Raw genomic sequence first — 21,708 nt, 5'->3', positions numbered from 1 at the left:
AGTTCAATAAAGATGAGGCTTACTAGCTGCTTTGCTTCTCAATATTCTCTTGTTGGCCTCTGTTATTTTCTCCTACTGATGGAGAACCTACAAAGGACTCTATAAGGCAGGGGTCAACAACCTTTTTCAGCTGTGGGCCAGTCCACTGTCCCTCAGACCAGACATCCCCAAACTGTGGCCCTCCAGATGTTTTGGCCTACAACTCACATGATCCCTAGCTAACAGGACCAGTGGTTGGGGAAGATGGGAATTATAGTCCAAAACATCTGGAGGGCCGAAGTTTGGGGATGCCTGCCTCAGACCATGTGGTGGGCTGGACTATATTTTTGGGGAAAAAATATGAACAAATTCCTACGCCCCACAAATAACCCAGAGATGCATTTTAAATAAAAGGACCCATTCTACTCATGTAAAAACACGCTGATTCCCGGACCGTCCGCGGGCCAGATTGAGGTGATTGGGCAGCTTCCGGCCCACAGGCCTTAGGTTGCCTACCCCTGCTATAAGGGCTCTTGTATACCCTGTAAGGGAATAAGGGCAGATTTTGTTTACAACAGCTGCAGTGTGTGTTGTGCGAACAGTCCCTGGGCTGTTCCCCGAGCTGGAAAGGGGTTAGTTTAACCTCCGGTTTGTTATCAAATGATTTGTGTTGCAAAATGATGCTTGTCTAAAAAGTGTGTCACCAACATGAAATGTTTGGAAACCTCTGCTGCATACTTTTCCTGTAATTATATAAATTGCAATGAGATCTTTGTGGAATGAGGAGATGAAATTAATATTACAGTATCTTGTTATATTTGATGCTTTCTATTGGTGCCAGTAGCCCTGAGAATATTTATATTGAAGGGTGGTGGACTCAGGGGCTCTTGCACTATTTTTGTGAGAGTAAGAACAGCGACAGCAGCAGGAGGGTCTCCTCGCTGCTGAGCCAGGAAGAGAGGAGACGGAGAAGTCGAGTCCCGGGCCGGCAAGCCTCTTCGCCGCCCTCCGGCTTCCCGAGCTCCAGCCGAGCCAAAGGGATGAAGGAAGCCAACAGGCCAGCTGGCTCCGGGTCCTCCGAGGGAGGCGTGCCCGGGCAGACTGCTCCTGAGCGGGGTGCCTCTCTACCGAACAGCTCTCCCCCTTCGGTTTGCCACCGTCGAAAGGGGGGCGTGGTGCATCACAGGAACGTAGGTTGGAGGCGAACCAGACGCATTGTGGGTAAAACGAGTGGGCGTGGCGCACTGCTTCACTCCCGCTTCCCGCGGAGCCGGCTGGTCAGCTGACCTGCTCCTCTTTCTACTCGCCCCCCTCCCTCCGCCCGGCTTCTTTGGCGCAAGCGCAACACAGTCTCGCGTGAGCCGGCGAGACGTGGCTGAGTGCCTCGGTGCCCATCCAGTGCTGAAGGGAGGCGGGCGGAAGTCCCGCCCTCCCCTAGCGGAAGAGGGCATTGTTGTGGCCGACGTCATTCACGGAGGACGCGGGCGTCCCATTGGGTCGGACTCTGGTTGGAGCGCGGCCGAGTCGTTCCCTCGTTCGGAGGGCGGGCAGACGGACGAGCAGCCCGTGCCCATGGCCAGCACCGGCAGCCCCCTGGTAAGCTCCGCGCGGGAGTCGGCGGGGAAGGGGCGAGGGGAGGAGAGGAGCGGCCGCTTGGCCTGCGCTGCCTTCCGGGAGGCCGCGGCGCGAGCGGAACCTCTGGCGGAGGGAAGGTGGGGTTCGCCGCTCCCCGTCCCTGGATCTCCTCGGCCAGGGGCTCTGCAGGCGCCTCGGGGTCAGCCTGGGATCCTGGCCGGAGAGGGGCGGGGCCCAGGCTACAGCGCGGAAGCGAAAGCTGCGGAGGAGCCGGCCGGGCCTGAGCTCCCCCCTGGTGTTTGGCCTCCTGTCATCTTACCTGGACTGGCAGGCAGGCAGGCAGGCCTCGGTTAGAGCCTCCCTTGTTTTGCGTGGCGGCGCGGGGTTCCCCGTGAAGTGAATGCCCCACTTAGGCGGGGAGGGGCGCGCCCATTTGCCCTCGGAATTTCACCTCCTTCCCCCGCCGGCAACGGAGAGGGCAGCTCGCCTTCCGGTGTGCATTGGGTGTTGGGGCTTCCGACTGTCGCGGGCGATACGGAGGCTGCGATTTCGGCCACATTCCGGGCTTAGCTTTAGCGGTAGAGCAGTGTGTCGCCTTGGCCCACCGTTTTGGGGGCCGTGCTAGTCCTGAGCGATTGAAAAGCTGAATCTTCCAGTGGTCAAAGAAACTTCTTATATATTAAAGGAGTGATTCTGTAAGGCAGATGTCATGCAAAGGATGCCCAGTTGATTCACAGCTGAGGTGAGATCTAATACGCTCAGCCCTCAGGAGGTGCTGCTGTAGAGCGAATTCTTTATTTCTTTCTGCTTGTTGTCAGAGACATTCGTTTTCAGCCTGTTTTACTTCAAATTCGTTTCAAATCCTGATTTAAAGTTCTTGAGTAATTGCTGTTCTTCCCAGTAGTTTCATTAACACAGTTGGCCACTGTCATGGCTGTTCATGTGTCATTTAGTAAAAAGTGCCCATTGTTCTGTGGCACCAACTCCAACCTATTCCCGCTTACTTACAAATACATATCAGCTGGTGAAAACTGGCACAGGACAGGCAGCTACCCAGTCCTCACATTATGTCACTTGTGTTTGAGGTAGTGTAGATGTTGTTTTCATATGACCCCTTGCTATCAGCAGGATTAAAAATGCAAATGCCAGCCATGAGTACATATGCCATAGGAGGCATAGAAGACTCCGCCTTGTATTGAATCAAATCAATGACTCATCCAACCAATAATTCCGTGAGCTGGGCAACAGTAGTTCAGTCTGAATGGAACAGAGCCTGGCATTTTTATACATGCAAACTACAAGTTCTATAACACTTATGGCCTTTTCTGCAGACTTGTGTGACCTTATGCCACCTTCAGACTTCAAACAGGTGTGTAGCAAGGTGTCACAGGTGTGCCTGTGTCGTTTGCACTTTCATCAGCTTACTTGACTTTTCTTAGTACTGTAGAATGACTTAAAAGTGAAAATGATTCCAGATTTCTTGTGCAGTTTGTGTGTGCATCTGCCTAGCATCATGTATTGTGTGCAGTGAGTGTACACTTGCTTATCCTGTGTTCCCCAGACACAGGCAGATGTAACACCATACTAGATCAAACTTCCTGAGCCTGATACCCTCCACATATTTTTATTACAATTCCTATTAGCTGCACCCAGCATGGCTGTGCTGAAATCATAGTCCAATGCATCAGAAGGGCACTAGGTTGAGGAAGGGTGTCTTAGCTTCTTGGATTTTAGCATCCCACATGGTGGGTATTCTGAGTCCAGGGATTGCTCTGCCTTGAAATTTGTAGGCCCTGTTCACAAACTGTTAAGTTCCATACTGAAGAAGAAGCTCCATTGTATATTGCCAGGGCATGGCAATGTATTTGCAATTAATTATCAGGGGGCAGTTTGCCTGCTCTTTGCTGTGAGCATAAAATACTGCACTTGCCAAAATGTTATCATTCTGCAACAAAACAAACTTGCATTTCACTGTTGATCCTAGACTTCTCAAGGCTGGATGTATGCAGTGGCAGCAGCTGCTGAATTATATACCATCTATCCAGCTACAGAACTCATTGCCTGGGCAAGTCAACCACATGCTGTGACTCCTGAGAGAGCTGGAGATTCTTTATTATGTTGATTTTTAATTATCTGCTGTGTATATTTTCTCTTGGAGCACAATTGTTCTAAAGATAAAGCATAATAAAATAATCATCCCATTAAAATCACATTAAACCTCTTAAAACTAAACAAAACAGTTAAAACAGAAGTGATTAATAAAAGCAACAGTAGTTAATTAAAAGCAGCTTCATGCCATATTGATGCTTTTTATCTGTGGTCTGTTGCTGATATATAGCATTTGACACTTAATGAAAAACATGGGCTGGACTCAAAATTCAGATGGGGGTTGAAACCAGCATAAAATTTCAGTTGCTGGGTAAGTGTAACAAGGGTGTGTTCATTTTTAAAATCATGTTAGAAGTAATAAGCTACATAAGTTGAGGAACTGCCATCTAGGCAATAGTATTTCTATTCACTGTGTGTCAGCATGATTTTTATAACACTTTGAAACCCACACATACCTGGCCTTGGTACTTTTATTTGGCATTGGCAAGAGCAAGTGGGACATAATAAGGCAGCCATTAAAGCCATGGCCCATTATAAGTTAGCTCATTTATTCAATCTGGAACACTATTTTTACTCTGAAACTGGATTCAGACCTAGATGGCAGACTTTGATAAGCTGTTCAGAGGAAATTGAAATGGCGATGTCAAATGGATAGGAATGTTTCAGCCAGTCTGATGTGGAAACTTGGGTTTTCTGAGGAGCCTTGACATCTTATAAACCTCTCTCACCTGAAGAAATAGCAGCACTGAAGGAAGGAAAGAATTAATCATTCATTTAATTTCCTTAAAGTTAAGAGTCTAAAGGAAAGTCTGAAAGGAAATTGTTGATAATGAAAAGCTTCCTGATATAAATGGGGAAGCTGCTTGACTTTGGATATTTGAAATACCTCTCAATGTAAACAATACTGAATTAGATGGACCAATTAGCCTGACTTGGTATCAGTAGTTTCCTGTGTTTCAATGAAAAAACAGGCACCAAGCAATCAGTGAAACACAATTCCATACATTCACTATAGCAGTCTTCAATATGCTAAGCTTCCAGTCAAAAACATTTACTGTTTCTCATAATTCTTATTAGAATGTAGTTTGGAGGCTACTATTCTACTGTAAGATGACAGAATGACCAGAGGTCATACGAGCACACTGTAATAAAATAGTGGAGGAATTGTAAGTTAGTAGGTAGTGCACCTGCTTTGCATGCAGAAGGTCCCATCTTGAGTGTCTGGTTATGTAAGAATATTTTTAAGCTATGAATTGCAGAATTATTATTTCATTTGAGTAAGCTTCTCTTTTCACTGGTTTGCGTGTCAAATATTAAAACACCAAATGGTTTTAGACTGTTTCAGTTTCTCTCTAGCTAATTGGATGCCTGACTTGCCAAGTTCTTCAGGCAGCTACCGAACTTTGTGGGTTTGATTCCTTTAGCCTTCAGATCTCTGCAGACGTGCTGTGATCTGAAAGACTTTGGCTTTTATAGATTCAAGTATATGCTGGGACCTTAGGGTGAAGGGTGTCTTAATTAATAGTAATCATTTGTGAAGTAGTAAGGTGGCAACTCTTGACTCTTGAAATTCAAGTCATGAGGTGGCCATTTTTGTGTGTTTTGTACATGCTTGATCTATGGGATCACGGCAATGTAGCATAGCTGCCATGATCACCAGTAGGTACCTGTAGCCCCCCCCTTATTTGTGGGGAGCAGTACTCCTGAACTTTTGCATATTTCCAACTTGTATACGGGGATGTGTGGCTAATAGACTGCAAGCTGCCACATCATGTACATTCTTTTTCTTTCCTTCAGTATGATGCTGTTCCAATCCAGTCCAGCGTGGTTTTATGTTCCTGCCCATCACCATCAATGGTGAGGAACCAGGCAGATCCCAGCCCTTCACCTGTTGCTGCTCCCTGTGGCAGCAGGCAGGGACTGAGCATGGAGGGCACAACGGCTGAGCCAAGGGGAAGTGAAAAATCCTTGCAGCAACCTCCACAGCCTCGAAAGAAACGCCCAGAGGACTTTAACTTTGTCAAGATTCTGGGTGAAGGGTCTTTCTCAACAGTGAGTATCTACTGCAACTGTGAGTTCTGGGAGTGTCATGGCAGAAGCCAGCCATTTGGCCTTTGTGTATCATTCAGACAGTTCTCCCCCCTCTCCCCTCCCCACTTAGCATTCTCTAGGTACAGTGGTACCTCGATTTGCGAATGCAATCCGTTCTGCGGAGACGTTCGCTCGCGGAGGTGTTTGCTCGTCGAAGGTACGTTTCTGCACGTGCGCGAAGCGCCGATAGAGCGTTTTTGCGCACACGCTGCGCAGATCGCTTCTGCGCATCTGACGCCGCGGAACCCAGATGTAAATACTTCCAGGTCCACAGCGTTTGTAAACGGAGGTGTTCGTAAACCGAGGTTCCACTGTAAAGCACTTTGCCCACCAGCTTGCCCAGAGGAAGGTTCTACTTGGCTCTGCAGGAGGTCAGAGAAATAATGTTCACAGCTGTTGGCTGTTATGATGCTTTTTGTCCTCTTGTGGCTCCTGCAGTCTCACACCAGACTTTTAGTGTGATGAGGTTACCACCTCTGTCTGTCCTCATTGAGCCCCTGCTGTTGTGCACATGTTCCATTGGTAGGTTTTGTCTCTCCACCCCTGTGATGCTTAGGATTCCTGAATTTTAGGACTTCTTACAAAATGATGGTTTGCCTCTTCCCTTCTGGACATATAGGACCAGATTCAACTAACCAAGCACTCTAGCAAAGGCCAGTGCAGTGACTCCTACTCCACCACCCCCCAGGAAAAAAAACCTGCCCTAGGAAGTCAGGAGAACCGCCAGAACAGTCCCTCCATGTTGTCTTTAGGAAGTGCTGGGAATGTGTATGAGACTGGCCGATGTAACTGGCATGGATAGAGCAATGGTCCCTTGGGGCCCTGGGCTCCAATGAGCGGAATTCCCCTTTTCCACTCACCCCCTCAGTAGGTTGGAGATCTTTTGCGGGATCTTAGTTGCGTGCAAAACATAAGGCAGCTCTTATTTCCCATTTAACAGGTCTTCTTGGCCAGAGAATTGTCTACCTCCAGAGAATATGCCAGTGAGTAACCCTTTCTTCATTAGGGTGTGGATTTTAGATGGATGATGTCCTGTCCTCATAATGGAGCCAAAGGAAGTCTAGGTTACGCCTGCTGCTGCTGCTGTTGTGGGAAGCTGCTCTCTAAGTGTAGCTTCATAGTCAAGCAGTGCAGATGAGTTTGCAGCTTCACTGTGTATTTCCCAAGTGTGTTGTAACTTATTTGTCTTTTCAAAAGTTAAAATTCTGGAGAAGCGCCACATCATAAAAGAGGGCAAGGTGCCGTGCGTGAATAGGGAGAAAGATATAATGTCTTGCCTGGATCACCCTTTCTTTGTCAATCTCTACTTCACCTTTCAGGATGATGAGAAGCTCTGTATCCTTCTGGATGGAAATGTTTCATGGTAATATTTGTTGGGATAATGTGTGTGAAAAAAAAGAACAATGTTACTTCATTTGCTAACCCAGTGATGTTTTCAAAATAGTTGTACCAGAATTCTTAGGCAGGATACAAATGTGAAAAATCTTAAATCTTGTAAACCTGCCAGAGGACGAATCTTGGGCCCCCCATGGGTATGACAGTGCCTTAAGGCGCCCCACTCAGCCTCCCTCTCCCACGTTCTATTTTTTAGTTGATATTTACATCTTTTTTGTTTGATAAGATTGCCTAGTTTTTGTGGTGGGAGGAGGTTTGTTGTTGTTTTTACTGTGTTTTATTTGTCTCGAGGTGTCTGTGTTTTGCCTTTTAGGTGTATGGGGCTGTTTCTGAATACCATCAGTTTTTTCTTCTGTGGAATGTGTATTTTGTGGTGTCCACAAGTTTCTTTTATCGCCAAATCTGCCTCTTGTCCCAAAATGGTTGGAGACTAAGTTAACCATTGTACCGTATTGGCCTGAATATAAGCTGCACACTTAAAATTCAAGGTTTATTTGCAGGTGCGGCCACCAAGCTAGTGCTGGCCACCCCCCGTTCGGGGCAGTAGTGCCAGGAGGCAGGCACGGAGCACAATTGGAGCTAAGCGCCAGCACCCTAGCTGCTTGGCGGGGGGGGGGGAGAGAGCGTGCACAGGCTAACCAACTAGGGAGTGTGCGCACCAGCAACCAGCTGGGAGGCTGTGCACGCTCCCTAGCTGCTTGGTGGGGTGGCGTGGAGTGCCCGCCTCCCTGTTGGTTGGTGGTGCGCATGCTGCGTAGCTGGTTGGCCTCCCAACTAGCTGGGAGGCTCTGCCGCCCCCCCCCCCCCCCGCCAAGCAAGCACTCCCCTGCTGCTTTCAGCAGCATGCGGTAAAAAGTCACCAATATAAGCTGCACTTTAACTTTTCAGGGTCTGAAATTGGGGGGAAAGTGCAACTTATATTCGGGCCAATACGGTAAATTGGCTGTGTGCAGAGTCCAGCCTTCCAAGCACATCACCACCTATCCATTCTAACATTGCCCCAGATTATCTGCCTTTGTGTTTTGGGATCTAGAGATTCACAGTATAAATTATCTTTAACTTAGTATTCAGATTTTGGTCTTAGCTACGCCAAAAATGGAGAGCTTCTAAAATACATCCGGAAGATTGGCTCATTTGATGAGACATGTACTAGGTTTTATACTGCTGAAATTGTGTCTGCATTAGAGTACTTGCACGGAAAGGGAATCATTCACAGGTAATGTAATGAATTCAAATCCATCTATTCTTGGTTCTTGTTGCTGTTGTCATAGTTACCGTTTGTTGCCCTCCTGGTGGCTCAAAACTCAAAAGTTTCCAAAGCAAGCAGTGTATTAGGTACCTTTGTTGAGACTTCCTGGCTTTCCTGCATTCCTCACCTGTGGTGACACCAGCCTAGTTAATTTGGCACAAGGCATTGGCTGCCTTGGAGTACAAAGTATCCAGCACTAGATGGGGATTTTGGCCAGTTGAAATATCTCTCTTTCCCTCCCTCTGTTGCCTTTCACCTTGGTTTTTTTTGTAGAGGAGAGGGACGTCCCTTTCTGCCAGGTCTCTAGCAAAGTAAATGTAGTTCTTGCGTATTCTTTGTCTGCCTGCAGTAGAAGGCAGAAGAGAAGAACTCAGCATGGTCTAACATTCAGATTTGCTACATGTCCCCCTGCTGCCCAGTCCCCTCCTAATCATTTGGGAAGCAGCTCCCAATGCCAGGCAGAGGAGCAGGTAGGAATCTGTTACTTTAGAAGCCTGGGGGAGAATCAGCTTTGCATGGTTTGGGCATTACATTGAGAAGTTGGGATTTCCCCAGGGGACACAAATAGTTGGTGAGGGCATGACTCTGTGCCTGCATGGCTTATTCCCAACTGTGCCTTTTGCAGGGACCTGAAGCCAGAGAACATTTTGCTCAGCGGAGACATGCACATTCAGATTACAGACTTTGGGACAGCAAAAGTATTGTCTGCAGACAGCAAGCGAGGTGGGTGCAATTTCTCAACCTGTGAATGACTAAAACAACCTTCTGCAGTTTCAAATTTCTTAAAACTGACCACAGTATCCGATGCTATGTCTCAATGGGGTTTATGATGGTTTTTTACTGAGTAAAGGTAAAATGGCTATACTGTAGGAGATGACATCAGAGAGGAATCCTGGGGAGTTACTAAAATGGGGCGGCTGAAATCAGGAGATAATGGGGTGCCCATGGGGTGAAATACTGCTTAGTAATGCTTAGAGTTGAAGGGGCGGGGAGCACTTGAAAAACAATAGTCATTATGTAACATTGGATGTCTACAAATATAGTTAATGAAAGCTGATGAAATTTGAATTGCACAACAAAAATGAAAGCATTGTTTTCAAATGAACGCATCCAAGCCTTCATGAGGACCTTGAAAGAACATTTTTAATGATTAAATGCTTACTTGCATCTTGGGTTCTTCAGCACGAGCGAACTCCTTTGTTGGGACAGCGCAGTATGTGTCTCCAGAGTTGTTAACAGAGAAATCTGCCTGCAAAAGGTGAGTTACATACGTTGCCTTTGTAGAGGGGTTTTATGACTGTGAGAGAGATCTTCAATGCAAATGGGTGAGGTCTATTTCCATTAGGGTGTACTCCATTATTCTGCCTCAGTGCCTTCTGCATAATCAACATGGAAATATTTTAAACCACATGACAATGGCTCTTAGGATTGCTTTTGTCTATTCTTCTGTAACATGAATAGTTCATTAGCCCTTGGATTTAACATAACATACCACCAAAACATGATACAAGATGTTCTAAGCATTGCCATCATATTTTCTTGCTGTAATCTCTTGCCACTACATTAAACAAGACAGATAGAGAATTAGAAAGCTCTTTGTGGGCCATTTCATTTATTTTTATTTTTTTAAGCACCTATTCAGCTTGGGATCTTCTTCAAAGGGCTGTATTCGGATCTAGGCCTGGGCGATATATCAATATATTGCCCAGGACCGGTCCTTCCTCCATCAGGCGCTGCTAGCAGAGGGACTTGGGAGCAGTTTCACCAGCGATATACCGCTGAGCGAAGCCGATGTCGCGGTCTGCTCCTCATACCAGTCCTGGGCAATAGATCAATATATCACCCAGGCCTAGGTCCCAATACAGCCCTCATACAATGGAGAGGGAGAAACAAGCTCTATTGGCAAGGAGCCGAAACAGCTGTTTCCTCCCCTCTGCATCTTTCAACTGCTCAGCATAGGAGTGTGCAGTTACCCTTTCCTCAGTCGAGCAGTTAAAGGAGCCCCCAGCCCGGTGCAAACAAGTTGCATTGTATTAACCCACGAGTCTGGGTGAAACTGCCTCAGCACCCAGTGTTTTGCAGGGAGAGGCCAATGCATCTTGTTTTTCCAGCATCGCAGTATGTCACCAAACTGCGATGTTTGGCTGGCGATACACTGCGATGTTGAAAAGCTGATATCGCTCAGCCCTATTGGGATCTTGCTGAAGTATCTCTTCTGCTGTTTCCATCCTTCCTATGGGAGCCTAATCCAAGATGAGGAAATACATAGATCTGGTTCAGAAAGTGCACAGTGGCAGCTTCTGCATCAGATCCTTGGGAAACGCCCAGGGATGAACACTTTTTCTTCAAGGTGCCTTTACCAGGCATTCCAAGTAAATTAGAGCCTGATACTCCAGGGGAATTTGCAGCTCTGCCTGAAAGGGAATATGTTGTATGCTTTTGTTGTGGGTGCCTGAACTAGAAGATGGTGAAATTGGATATGCCCACAGTGCTAACTCTTCTGCTTTGCCTCCTCATCCTTTTGCCTGTCTTGATGATGAAGTTCGGATCTCTGGGCTCTTGGCTGCATTGTATACCAGCTTGTAGCAGGATTACCACCATTCAGAGCCGGGTAAGACTTTGAAGCACACCAGTGCCAGACTTCCCACTAAGTTAGTTTTTGCCCGTGTACCCATAGGATGGTATAGTTTCAACCTTGAAGTAGACTTACAGGAAATGTTTGCATAGATGTGAGTATACTTTTTCCCATCCTTTTTGCAGAAATGAATATCTCATATTCCAGAAGATAATCAAATTGGAGTATGAATTCCCAGAGAAGTTCTTTCCGAAGGCAAAAGACCTCGTAGAAAAGCTCTTGGTAAATGAATTGTATTGTCAAATGTTTCAAATGCATGCTAGAAGCCTCCAGTCAGATAACAAAATGTGGTACTCATTGCTGCTGTTCTACCCAACCGGTGTTCTGGCCCTCTAGGCTTCAGAGTCCCGCCCCCCCCCCAATTGTTGCCCCTTTGACTTGTTCCCTGTCCCTCCTGCTTTTCCACAAAGCATCTTCAGGGCCTTGTTTCTTAGTCCCCACCGCCTTCCCATGGGGTTTTCTGCCCTCTCATTTCCCAGCCTCACCCCGACCCACAGATATACTCCTCTATACCTTGTGTTGAGGTATTAATTTCCAGCTAAGGCCCCCCCTACTTTCCCTCTCTTCATGGAACTAGACTGTTAGCTTTGTTCCCAAACTAGCTGGAACTTTTCAGTCAGTTGGTGTTCAAGGTTTTATCACCACAAGAACCATATGATACAGATGTCAGCCTCAAGGCCAGCAGCTAGCATTCCTTTCCCTCTTGCCTGTCTCCTTCCACCTCCTTTCTCTTTTAATTGGCCACTTGCCTCCCACTTGCTCCAGGAAGCGGAGCAAAGCAAGTTGACTTCATGACCAGTTCCTTGAGAGGATCTCTATCCCGTTGCTTTATGCCAGGTAAACCTATACAAGCCTTTGTTTCACGGGTTATTGCAAAAGCCCCTTTTGAATCACCATGAAGGGGTGCTTGGAGAAGAAATCTCAATTGTCCTCCTCCTTCCTGGAGTCTCACTTCTACTAGGTACATCAAAGGTCCCATATTAACAGATTGTCCACAGAGGTGGACTGACTGAGTAACCAAGATCTGAAATGACAGGGAGTGGAGCCAGAGGGGGAAACCCCCCCCCCCCCGAGTCTTTCCAGGGAAAATGTAACTGTGTCTTCACTTAACCAGGTCCAAGACGCTACCAAGAGGTTAGGCTGTGAAGAAATGGGAGGATATGAGCCCTTGAAGGCCCACCCCTTTTTCGAATCCATCACCTGGGAGAATCTGCATCTTCAGACGCCACCCAAGCTCACTGCATATTTGCCTGCAATGTCAGAAGATGATGAGGATTGCTATGGAAATGTAAGTGCAGGCTTTGATACTGATGCCAGGGGAGATAAAAGACTCCTGAAGGGCAGTTTGCCCTTGTGAGTGCCTCACATCCTTCTCCATCCATCTCAGCAGTCACAGTAGGAGTGCCCATCTTGATCTATCATGCTCAATAGAGGTCTCTTCAATACCCTTGCATCCTTCAAGAGAGAAATAGGCTTGTAGTTCTTGCTCTGGTCTAATCATTGGCTCCTCTGTCACCCTCACTTTCACTTGTCCAGTTCACATGACCAGAGGCTGAGAGCAGATGCTGAGCTGAAAGCAGAGCTCCTTCCCAGCTTCCTTCCTCTCTCTCAGAATTTGTGCATGCAAGTGGAGGGTTAAAGGGTGATACATAGATGTACTGTGAGGAGATAATGAAATAGAACAAAGCAAGTAAAAGGAAATGTTCTAGTTTGCAGTTGGTTAAAAATATGGGATCACTGGTGAAATTTGTGAAAGAGATAGAGGCTTTAAAATTTGGAGATGGGGATTTTTCTGATACATAGATTGAATCAATCAAGGCAGAACTATTGATCATTCAGAAATTAGGAGTCCGGTACAAGCATGTGCTGGAAGTGTCAACAGGAAAAGGGAGGTGGTTATTATTAAAAAGTGGAAGCAGATCAAGCATTTTACAGTCTATAGATTATCAAACCTCTCTAGGTCCTGTCCTCACTAAATTGTGTTGAAGCCTCAGTAAGACAGAGCATAAGGAATTAGTCCCATTTGTGAATTGAAGCAAGAGTGTTCTTAAGCAAAGAAATGGGGAATATCACTAACAGTAGAACAAGTGGCCAGAAAATGAGTGGGATTTTGCCTTGATTGCAAAAGATATGTACTGAGTAAAATAAAAGATGGCCACACAGTTACCGTATTTTTTCCGTGTATAAGATGCCCCCATGTATAAGATGATTTTTTTTTTAGCCTAAATTAAGAAATAAATAATTGCAACATTCTGTGTATAAGACACACCCCCCCAATTTTAAACTTACATTTTTTGGGGGAAATATAGTTTTATACATGGAAAATACAGTATTTTATGATATGTTTGAAGCCGTTTGTTTTCTTGCAGATGAAATGTGTTGCTTTCCTAAAGTATGGGGTTACAATGTTTATACAGCGTAAATACATGATAGTACTAGTAGCTTAAAGAGAGCATTCAGAATAATAAATAAATAATATAACATTGGTTATATCCATTGTTAGTCACATTCATTGGCACATCTAATTTAGGCCCATTAATGTTACTGGATTTACTCTTGAAGACAACTTGGATATTACGTTGGCAGAAATATTAGTCAGAAGAAAAGATGCCACATTTATTCCCCCCATTTATTCTGAAAACTATCTTTCTTTTTTTGATAGTATGACAATCTCCTGAGTCAGTTTGGCTGCCTGCAAGTGTCTGGCTCCGCCTCTTCTCAGTCCTTGTCTTCCCCGGAGACGTCCACCCCACAAACCTCAGGCAGCAGCAACAACATAGAGCAATACATTCACAACCTCGACAGCAATTCCTTTGAGCTGGACCTCCAGTTCTCTGAAAAGGAGAAAAGGTTACTCTTGGCAAAGCAGGCTGGTGGAAATCCCTGGTAAGCACTGTGGGGTGTGGGGTTTCTTCCCCATAGAGTGGCTTATGCAAATGTGTGTGCACGCATGTGCTTGCACTTGCACTCTCTCTCTCTCTCTCTCTCTCTCTCTTGAGTAACATCCTGCTCCACAAATAAAGTTCAGCTTCATCACTTGCACCTCACCTGCGTGTTCCTAATAATGGCTTTAGAAAAGGGAGAACCAGGACCATTTGAATTGGTCAGAGCTTAGAAATGCAGCCAATTTCTGCCATGGGATCTGACCCAGAGGTGCGTGCTGAGGACAATGCCCTGAGCAGGGAGCACCCATCTGGCTGCTGGCTACTTTTCCTCCTCTCCTTGACACTCTGTCTCTAAAAGCCTGTAAGTGAATGGCTTGGCAATGAATGATGGTTTGATGGAAATAACACAAGGTGATGTTTTCTTCTCAGGCACCAGTTTGTAGAAAATAATCTAATACTGAAAATGGGTCCAGTTGACAAACGGAAGGTAAGTCACCTTATCCTGTGCCTCAGATTCATTCTTTAAATAATTGTACTTGTAAGTCTAAAGTACAACCTGCAGAGTAGTGGAGGGGAAAGAAACAGATATTAAGAGAAACCAAAAGCAGATTATCCAAATGTAGTAGTTTGTGGTGGGGCGTGTAACCCTGTTTGTTCTCCTTGACCTCTACATTTCATAATTTTATTTGTATGCTCTTCCATGTGTACCTGGTGGTTGGTAATTAGGTAAAAAGGTAAAGGGGCCCCTGACCATCAGGTCCAGTCGTGTCCGACTCTGGGGTTGCGGCGCTCATCTCGCTCTATAGGCCAAGGGAGCCGGTGTTTGTCCGCAGACAGCTTCCAGGTCATGTGGCCAGCATGACAAAGCTGCTTCTGGCGAACCAGAGCAGCGCACGGAAACGCCGTTTACCTTCCTGCCGGAGCGGTCCCTATTTATCTACTTGCACTTTGATGTGCTTTCGAACTGCTAGGTAGGCAGGAGCTGGGACCGAGCAACGGGAGCTCACCCCGTTGCAGGGATTCGAACCACCGACCTTCTGATCAGCAAGCCCTAGACTCTGTGGTTTAACCCACAGCGCCACCTGGGTCACCTGGGTTAATTAGGTAACTAATACCCAAAAACAAACTAACTAACGGGGAGAGAGGGGGGCCTTCTAGTGTTTTGATGAGCCTACCATATATTTGACTATCTTCCCATTGGGCAGATGTCGTGGGTACAGTGAGTAGAGTACAGTGAGCTCCAGGAACAAGTTGGTTCCCAGACCTGGAAATGGCAAAAGAGGCAGAGAGAGTTGGATGGGGCCTTCAAGGAGGTGCCACTCCCATGATGACAGTTCCCCTGCTGTCATAGGGAACGAGGGTCTCAGGGAAGAAGAGTGTTGCCCAGAAGAGAGTTTGAGCTTTGAAAACCTTTCATCAATTGTCCAAAAATTGGTTTGGAGACTGTTCCAGGAAAGGCAAAAAATATAATAGGTACTTCCCCTTCCTCGTCCTGTGAGCTGGTTGTGCTGCATGTGGTAAAGGCAGAAAGGCAGAGTAAACTAGCTGCTCAGAAGATGTGATGATCCCTTTGTGCTCTATAACAAGAGCGTTGAGTCCTAAGCAGTATCCTGTGATGGTGCTAGAATCCTGCCTTTCTTGACCCTTTCTTTGAAGCTGCCGGCTTAGCTCTAAGTGTTGTGCCCTCCTCTGCAGGGGCTCTTTGCTCGCAGGCGTCAGCTGCTGCTCACTGAAGGGCCACACTTGTACTATGTGGACCCTGTCAACAAAATTCTGAAAGGAGAGATCCCTTGGTCGCTGGAACTCCGGCCGGAAGCCAAGAACTTCAAGACCTTCTTTGTTCACACAGTAAGTGACCCCTTCCTGCTGACAAGTTCTGGCTTAGCCGGTCCCGTTCTGTGGGCTCTTGCAGGTGTGGTATTAGCAGGGCCCATTCAGCTGCCAGTGCTTCCTGGGAGGTGCTGGAGATGTTGAGGAACCAGAGTACTTTTAATTGGCTGTGGGATCCTTCCCCTTTTTTTGAAAAATGGATCTAGAACTTCCTGAAGTAGCAACTCCCCAGTGACACAGCTCCACACACTGATGACTCTTGTACCTTCTCAGGCCAGAGTTGGCTCACACAGCCACCTCTGCCTTTTAATAGCTCCTGCCCGTTGTCTGGTTTTTACTGTGGGATACTTCTGATGCACAAAGTGCTTTGTGTGGCCTTCATCCCCAGGGGAGGGAGGGGAGGCCCAAGCCTATGCACTGCCTGCTGGCCTTGGTCAGCTTAGTTAGGTTCTTGCTTCAGGAATGAGTAGGCACTAAACCTTTGTTTACTTGTAGCCTAACAGGACATACTACCTGATGGACCCAAGTGGGAACGCTCATAAATGGTGCAAAAAGATACATGAGGTTTGGCGACACATATACCACCAGAACACTGCGAAATGAGACTGCCCCCCCAGTGCCCTGCCTCCCTCCTTGCTGCTAGAGCGCCACATGCTCCCAGCCTGAGGACTCTTCCCAGCCCAGCCTACATCCATCTCCAGGGCCAAAACTAGTTCCTTCTCTAAGGAAAAGCCCAACCAATGGAATTCAGGGTCGCTTTGCTTGCTTTTGTGCTTCTGTTGAGGCTTCCAAACACACACACACTTGCACAGCTCTCTTTGCTGCCGTGAGACTCCTTTGGCTTCTGCTGTAAACTGCTGACTTCAGTGTAGATGAGTTAAGCCAAGCCACGCGCACAGCCCAGATCATGTGGGGCGGGATTATTACTGTGACTTTCCGATTTTATCATGCAACTGTGTTTCGTCAGGGAGCTTTGAAACACCTCCGTGTGAGAGGCCACCATTGTTTCTGCTGCCACTTCCTCCCTTCTAGTTGGTCTCTAGTTGGTATCCAGCACTTGTAACCGCTGCTGCAAGCAGATGGACGCCCTTGCCGAACCCTTCAGGCCATGTCCAGTTGCAGGATTCTCCATGGATGGTACTTCTAATTGCATGTTTTGCAGATAGATACACTCCGGCACAGGTGGTAAGAGAGGGAAAATTTGAATGTGGCACTTAATCCTGGAAATCAGATTTCGTACAATTTTAAACATGGAATTTTAATTTGATGCATTTACATGTTGAACTAAGGAGCATTAAAGTTACCAGCATGCTTTTAACTAATACTAACTGAGAGGTTGCCTAGTTAGTACCAAGCTGTATTGATGTAGTAAATAGACTCTTCACCTTTTCTGAAGAGGGGGAGCAGGGGAGCAAGCTGGTTCTTTCCAGGGTGGAGCACTGCAGGGGGCTGGCCTGTTGTGCCTGGGGAGAGAAGTGCGGTTGTACAACTGATGACTTGATTTGTTGTCTCTGTATAATGAGGTGTACAAATATATTCCTGTCTTGTTCAATGGCAAAGCGTCAGACCTTTTAGCAACTTTGAAAATATTTTACATGATTTAAATATATTTAAGCCCCTCCACTAATCAGACTAATTGTTGTGTTTATGTAAAAATGTTGATACAAAGGAGGGGAAGTGTATGGTACTTGAGTCATATCTATCAAATGTTTCATATCGTTCTTTTGTCCTTTTCCTATTAAACTGTTATGGTCAAACATTTCTTGTAACATAGCAAAGATATTGCTTTCTCACTGCAAGCATCCTTTCTCTATGGTGTGCTCTGATATCTGGGTAGCCTAAGCTTTTTTTGCAGGGAGGGGAACAGGTTCTTGCCCAGACACTAGTTCTCTTTCTCACCCCCAAAAGTACTGTTACCACTTCTGTTCACTTTTCACTTGTACTGTAAGATATAATATTTCACTAGTGCTGAGCAAGACGTGTCAGTTTTAGGTTCCATTTTGAAGGTGAGGTTTTCTCTTACCCTTAAAGTCAGGAGTAGACTTGGAAGTGGAGAGTGTCTGGTTGTTGCTGGAAAGAAGAGAATCCGCTCTTTTCAAAGTTCCACCAGCACAAGGTGAATAGCAGTTCTGGAGCAGATGAGGCTGGTCTACTGTTATCTAGTTCTGTCTACAAATTGGACCATTTTTCCTGTAAAGCTTTGACACACCCATGTGTTTGTTCATACATGTACACTGTCTGCAATAGCCATCACATGGAACTTCGATGTATTCTTTTCCTGCAGCCAGGCAGCACAACCATGACTCTTAACAAGCCACCAGAAGTAGTGGAGCCAAGTAGAAGTGCTTTTGGCAGTGAGAATCCCCTTCCAACAGCTGTCAGTCATGCTGGTGGTTTTTCTTCCTTCCCCACCCCCCACCCCCTGGTAAAACTGAATCCCATCGGGTGAAAGCAAGTGGCAACTTAGCATCACCCACAACTGTGTTAGATTATCTCAGGAGATGTGCTAGGAAGCTCCTCTCTGGAAAATGATGACACACAGAGATTTGACTTCTCCCATGGATGATAATTGTTGTGCACAAGTCATCTCTCTAATGATTCAAGGAGTCTTTCTAGTAAGAAATGTCCAGCAACAGTATTATGTTGGCAGAACTGCTCTGCGACTGCTCCAGAGGACACATTTTTTCTGCTTGGCTTGCCTAAATTTGCTGGCTGCATCCTGCTATTTACTTGGATTAAGAGGAAGCATCTCTGCCCCATTAAAAATGGTGTCCCATCTCTTCCTGTCAGGCAGTCTCTCCCAGCCTTGAGTAGAGCCAGTGGGAGGACCATAAGAAGAATAGCACTAAAGGGGAAGAGCCAGTTTGGACCAAGGGGGAACAGACAGGAGGAGCAGAGAAGGGAAAAGAGATCCAGTCATCTCACTTTCACAGCAGGTCTGAAGCTTCAAAAGGCAAGAAAGCGGAAATGCTGGTTCAGGTGGCTGAGTGGACATCTTTAGAGTAGGTGATAATATAATATAATTCAAGTCTGGACTAGGGTTGAGGTATCTAGTTAACAGCACTCTCCATACTCCTGCTCTCAAGTAAATCATCTCTCTTCAGCCACTTTCCGGACAAGTGCAATAGTCTTAAAAGCCGTGTTTGTCACAGTTAGTTCACACTGCTGCAAATATTAGACCTTGGGAGGCGGGTAGCATTTTGCTGTTGCATTTGACTGTATTACTAAACTGCTTTGAGGGGTGGTTGTGGTTGTTGTTTTTACTATCAAGTGTATATAAATAAACAACACATAAGGCTGAGTGTTTTGGAAAAAGTTCTGTTGAAATTACCACATAGACAACACCATCAGGTATTTGGTCCAGGAAGACAAGCTGGGTCTGCTAACTCGTAAAACGGTGGCACAAACTTTTTGTGCCCCAAACCCAGCCTCTGACTCTGCTTCTGACTTGCCTCAGATTCACCCTCCTTCTGCATTGTGAAAGAACTAGAATTGTTTGGAAGCTTCCCATCAGTTAAGGAGCGAACTAATGTGTGAAAAGCTTGTTTCAGTTTATGCAAACTTGTTTCTGAAGTCCATGAAGCTCAAAGTGAAAGTTCCAAATGGGAAGCTCTGGGTTTTTCAGGCATTAATTCTGGTTATAGAAATAAACATGAGACCTAGGTTAGTATCTTCAGTGATGAATTATTTCATGGGGTAGTGATATAAATTAGCTTGGGATAGCTAATTCTTGTCTACAATTATTATAAGCAATTGCAACCTTTTGGTATGCATGGTACTTAGAAGCAAATCCCACTGAGTCTATGGGACCTACTCCCAGGTAAGTGTACATAGGAGTGCACATACTTTTAAGTGGTGATCAAGCCTCTCCAATAGTAAAAGTTGTAGCAATATCCAGTTTTATTGCTACTTCATAGTTTCATTATAGGGGTATTTATTTCTGAGCTTTTTCCTCTTAAAATTTGAGTTCCTTCTGTTGCTGCATGATGATGCTTATGTCTGCAGACTGTTTCTAATCCCAGATAATAAAACCCTCCTGTTTATTATGGTGATTGTTTCAACTTTTTTATTTCCTCATTTCTTTCTAAGTGCAAAACCTAAGAGTTTTATAACTTGAGATGCAGCAGCTTGCTGTTTCATCTCTAACACACAACATTTGTATTGCATGTTTGAATAAAACATATCTGCACTTCATTCATGTTCCCAAAATAGCAAAGCAAATTTAGGTTTGGATAAGTAAACATTGCATATTCCATGGTTCAAAACTTCTGAATTCCCCTATCTGCATTACATATTGCCAGTATGTCCTGTGGAATTATATTGGAAACTGCTGAAGTAAAATGTTGATCTATCTTTAAAGCAAAATCCTGGTGGATCCATGACTTCCTGTATCAGTCTGTCAATGGATTAGGACTCTCTCTCTCTCTCTCTCTCTCTCTCTCTCTCTCTCTCTCTCTCTCTCTCTCTCTCTCTCTCTCTCTCTCTCTCACCATGTCCCACAATCCACATTGGCTTGCATAATTCACTTATTTTTCAGGAGCTGGGTAGGTGAAAGGAGGTTGGTCTCCAGTTCCCAGCCCCATTTTTGTGTGAGGGCCATTTATTGTCATAATGTGGTCCATAAGTGGCTGCTGGGTCCTGAGTGGGAAAAGAACACACAGGCTGCATTAGAGTAAGGCCTGCAGTGTCAAACATTACTCCCCCCCCCCAAGGTATTTTAAAAGCTGCTTTTTAGGTTTAAGGCTAACGTTTCGAAGAAATTAGGGCTGTAATGGCCAACATCAGATAAGTGTATTCATGAGAACGTAGCCAGTGCTATACCCCGCCCCCCCACAAAGGACATTTCCACCCACCCTGGCAGCAAAACACCTGCCATGTGTTACTCTACTAACCATGAAGCCCCAAGCCAGTCCAGGCAATGTGATCCAGATCCATTTCAGTCGGGGGTTTAGGCCCAACTTTGGCACAAAAACTGCTTTATGGCACTGTATGATTTCCTCTGCTGACAGAGATAATGTGCCTCTTCTCCTTGACCTGTCAGTGGCTTTCAATGCTATCAGCCATGGTATCCTTCTGGAGTGGCTGTCACCACTTTCTGCATGATCATTTCCAGAGGGTGATGCTTGGGGAGTGCTCTTCAGCTCTGTGGAGCCTTCAGTGCGGGGTTCCTCATGTTCGATTTTATCCCCCATGCTACATGAAGCAGCTGAGGGGTTATCTGGAATTTTGGAGTATGCTATCAGCAATATGTGGACAACACACAGCTCTAGTCCTTTACATCTGCAGGTGAGGCAGTGGATGTGCTGGATTGTTGTCATGCCTTGGCCATTGCTTGGATGAGAGCCAACAAACTGAAGCTTAATCCCGGTAAGACTGAGGCAGTTCCCTAGACCAGATGGATGGGATGTTGCCTGCTCTTGAGGGAGTTTAAAGGAGCCAATGCACAGCTTGAGGGTACTTCTAGATCCATTGCTGTCACTTGAGGCTCAAGTGGTCTCAGTAGCACAGAGTGCCTTAGAATTATAGAACTATAGAATTGGAAGGTGCCCTGAGGGTAATCTAGTCCAACCCCCTGCAATGCTGGAATATGTAGGTGGCCCATATCAAACCCAGGACCTTGGCATTGTTAGCACTATGCTCTAACCATCAACTTCAGACTGGTGGCCCAGCTGCACCCCTGTCTATACAGGAATAGCCTAACTTCAGTTGATTATGCTCTGGTAACCTCTACTGCAATGTGTTATACCAGTAGGCAGGGCTGCCTCTGAAGATGGTTCGAAAATGAGTGGGCACAATTCAGGAGTCAGGTTGTTCACCAGGACAATATGCTTTGGGCATATAACACCGATCCTTTCCCAACTAAAAATACGCAAGTTTCCAGGCCCAATTCAAAGTGCTGGTTTTGACCTAGAAGTATAAAGCCTTTAAAACTACTCAGGACCTCAAGGACAGCCTCTTCT

General features: G+C 45.9%; 1 protein-coding gene across 1 annotated transcript; it reads left to right on the top strand.

Moving 5' to 3' along the window:
• The first annotated feature begins 1,416 nt into the window (after window positions 1-1,416).
• On the top strand, window positions 1,417-19,791 carry PDPK1 (3-phosphoinositide dependent protein kinase 1). The gene is made up of 14 exons (XM_035131497.2): window positions 1,417-1,575; window positions 5,461-5,715; window positions 6,695-6,737; window positions 6,952-7,089; window positions 8,221-8,365; window positions 9,024-9,121; window positions 9,581-9,656; window positions 10,941-11,009; window positions 11,159-11,255; window positions 12,148-12,321; window positions 13,696-13,919; window positions 14,348-14,405; window positions 15,614-15,766; window positions 16,244-19,791. The coding sequence occupies exons 1-14, from the start codon at window positions 1,552-1,554 to the stop codon at window positions 16,349-16,351; spliced, it is 1,662 nt and encodes a 553-aa protein (XP_034987388.1). The 5' UTR covers window positions 1,417-1,551; the 3' UTR covers window positions 16,352-19,791.
• The last annotated feature ends 1,917 nt before the right edge of the window (window positions 19,792-21,708 follow it).

This window comes from Zootoca vivipara, chromosome 14 (assembly GCF_963506605.1).
Source record: "Zootoca vivipara chromosome 14, rZooViv1.1, whole genome shotgun sequence".
Taxonomy (NCBI): domain Eukaryota; kingdom Metazoa; phylum Chordata; class Lepidosauria; order Squamata; family Lacertidae; genus Zootoca; species Zootoca vivipara.
The sequence above is the reverse complement of the archived record's forward strand: the minus strand, read 5'-3'. Positions and strand labels throughout refer to the sequence as shown.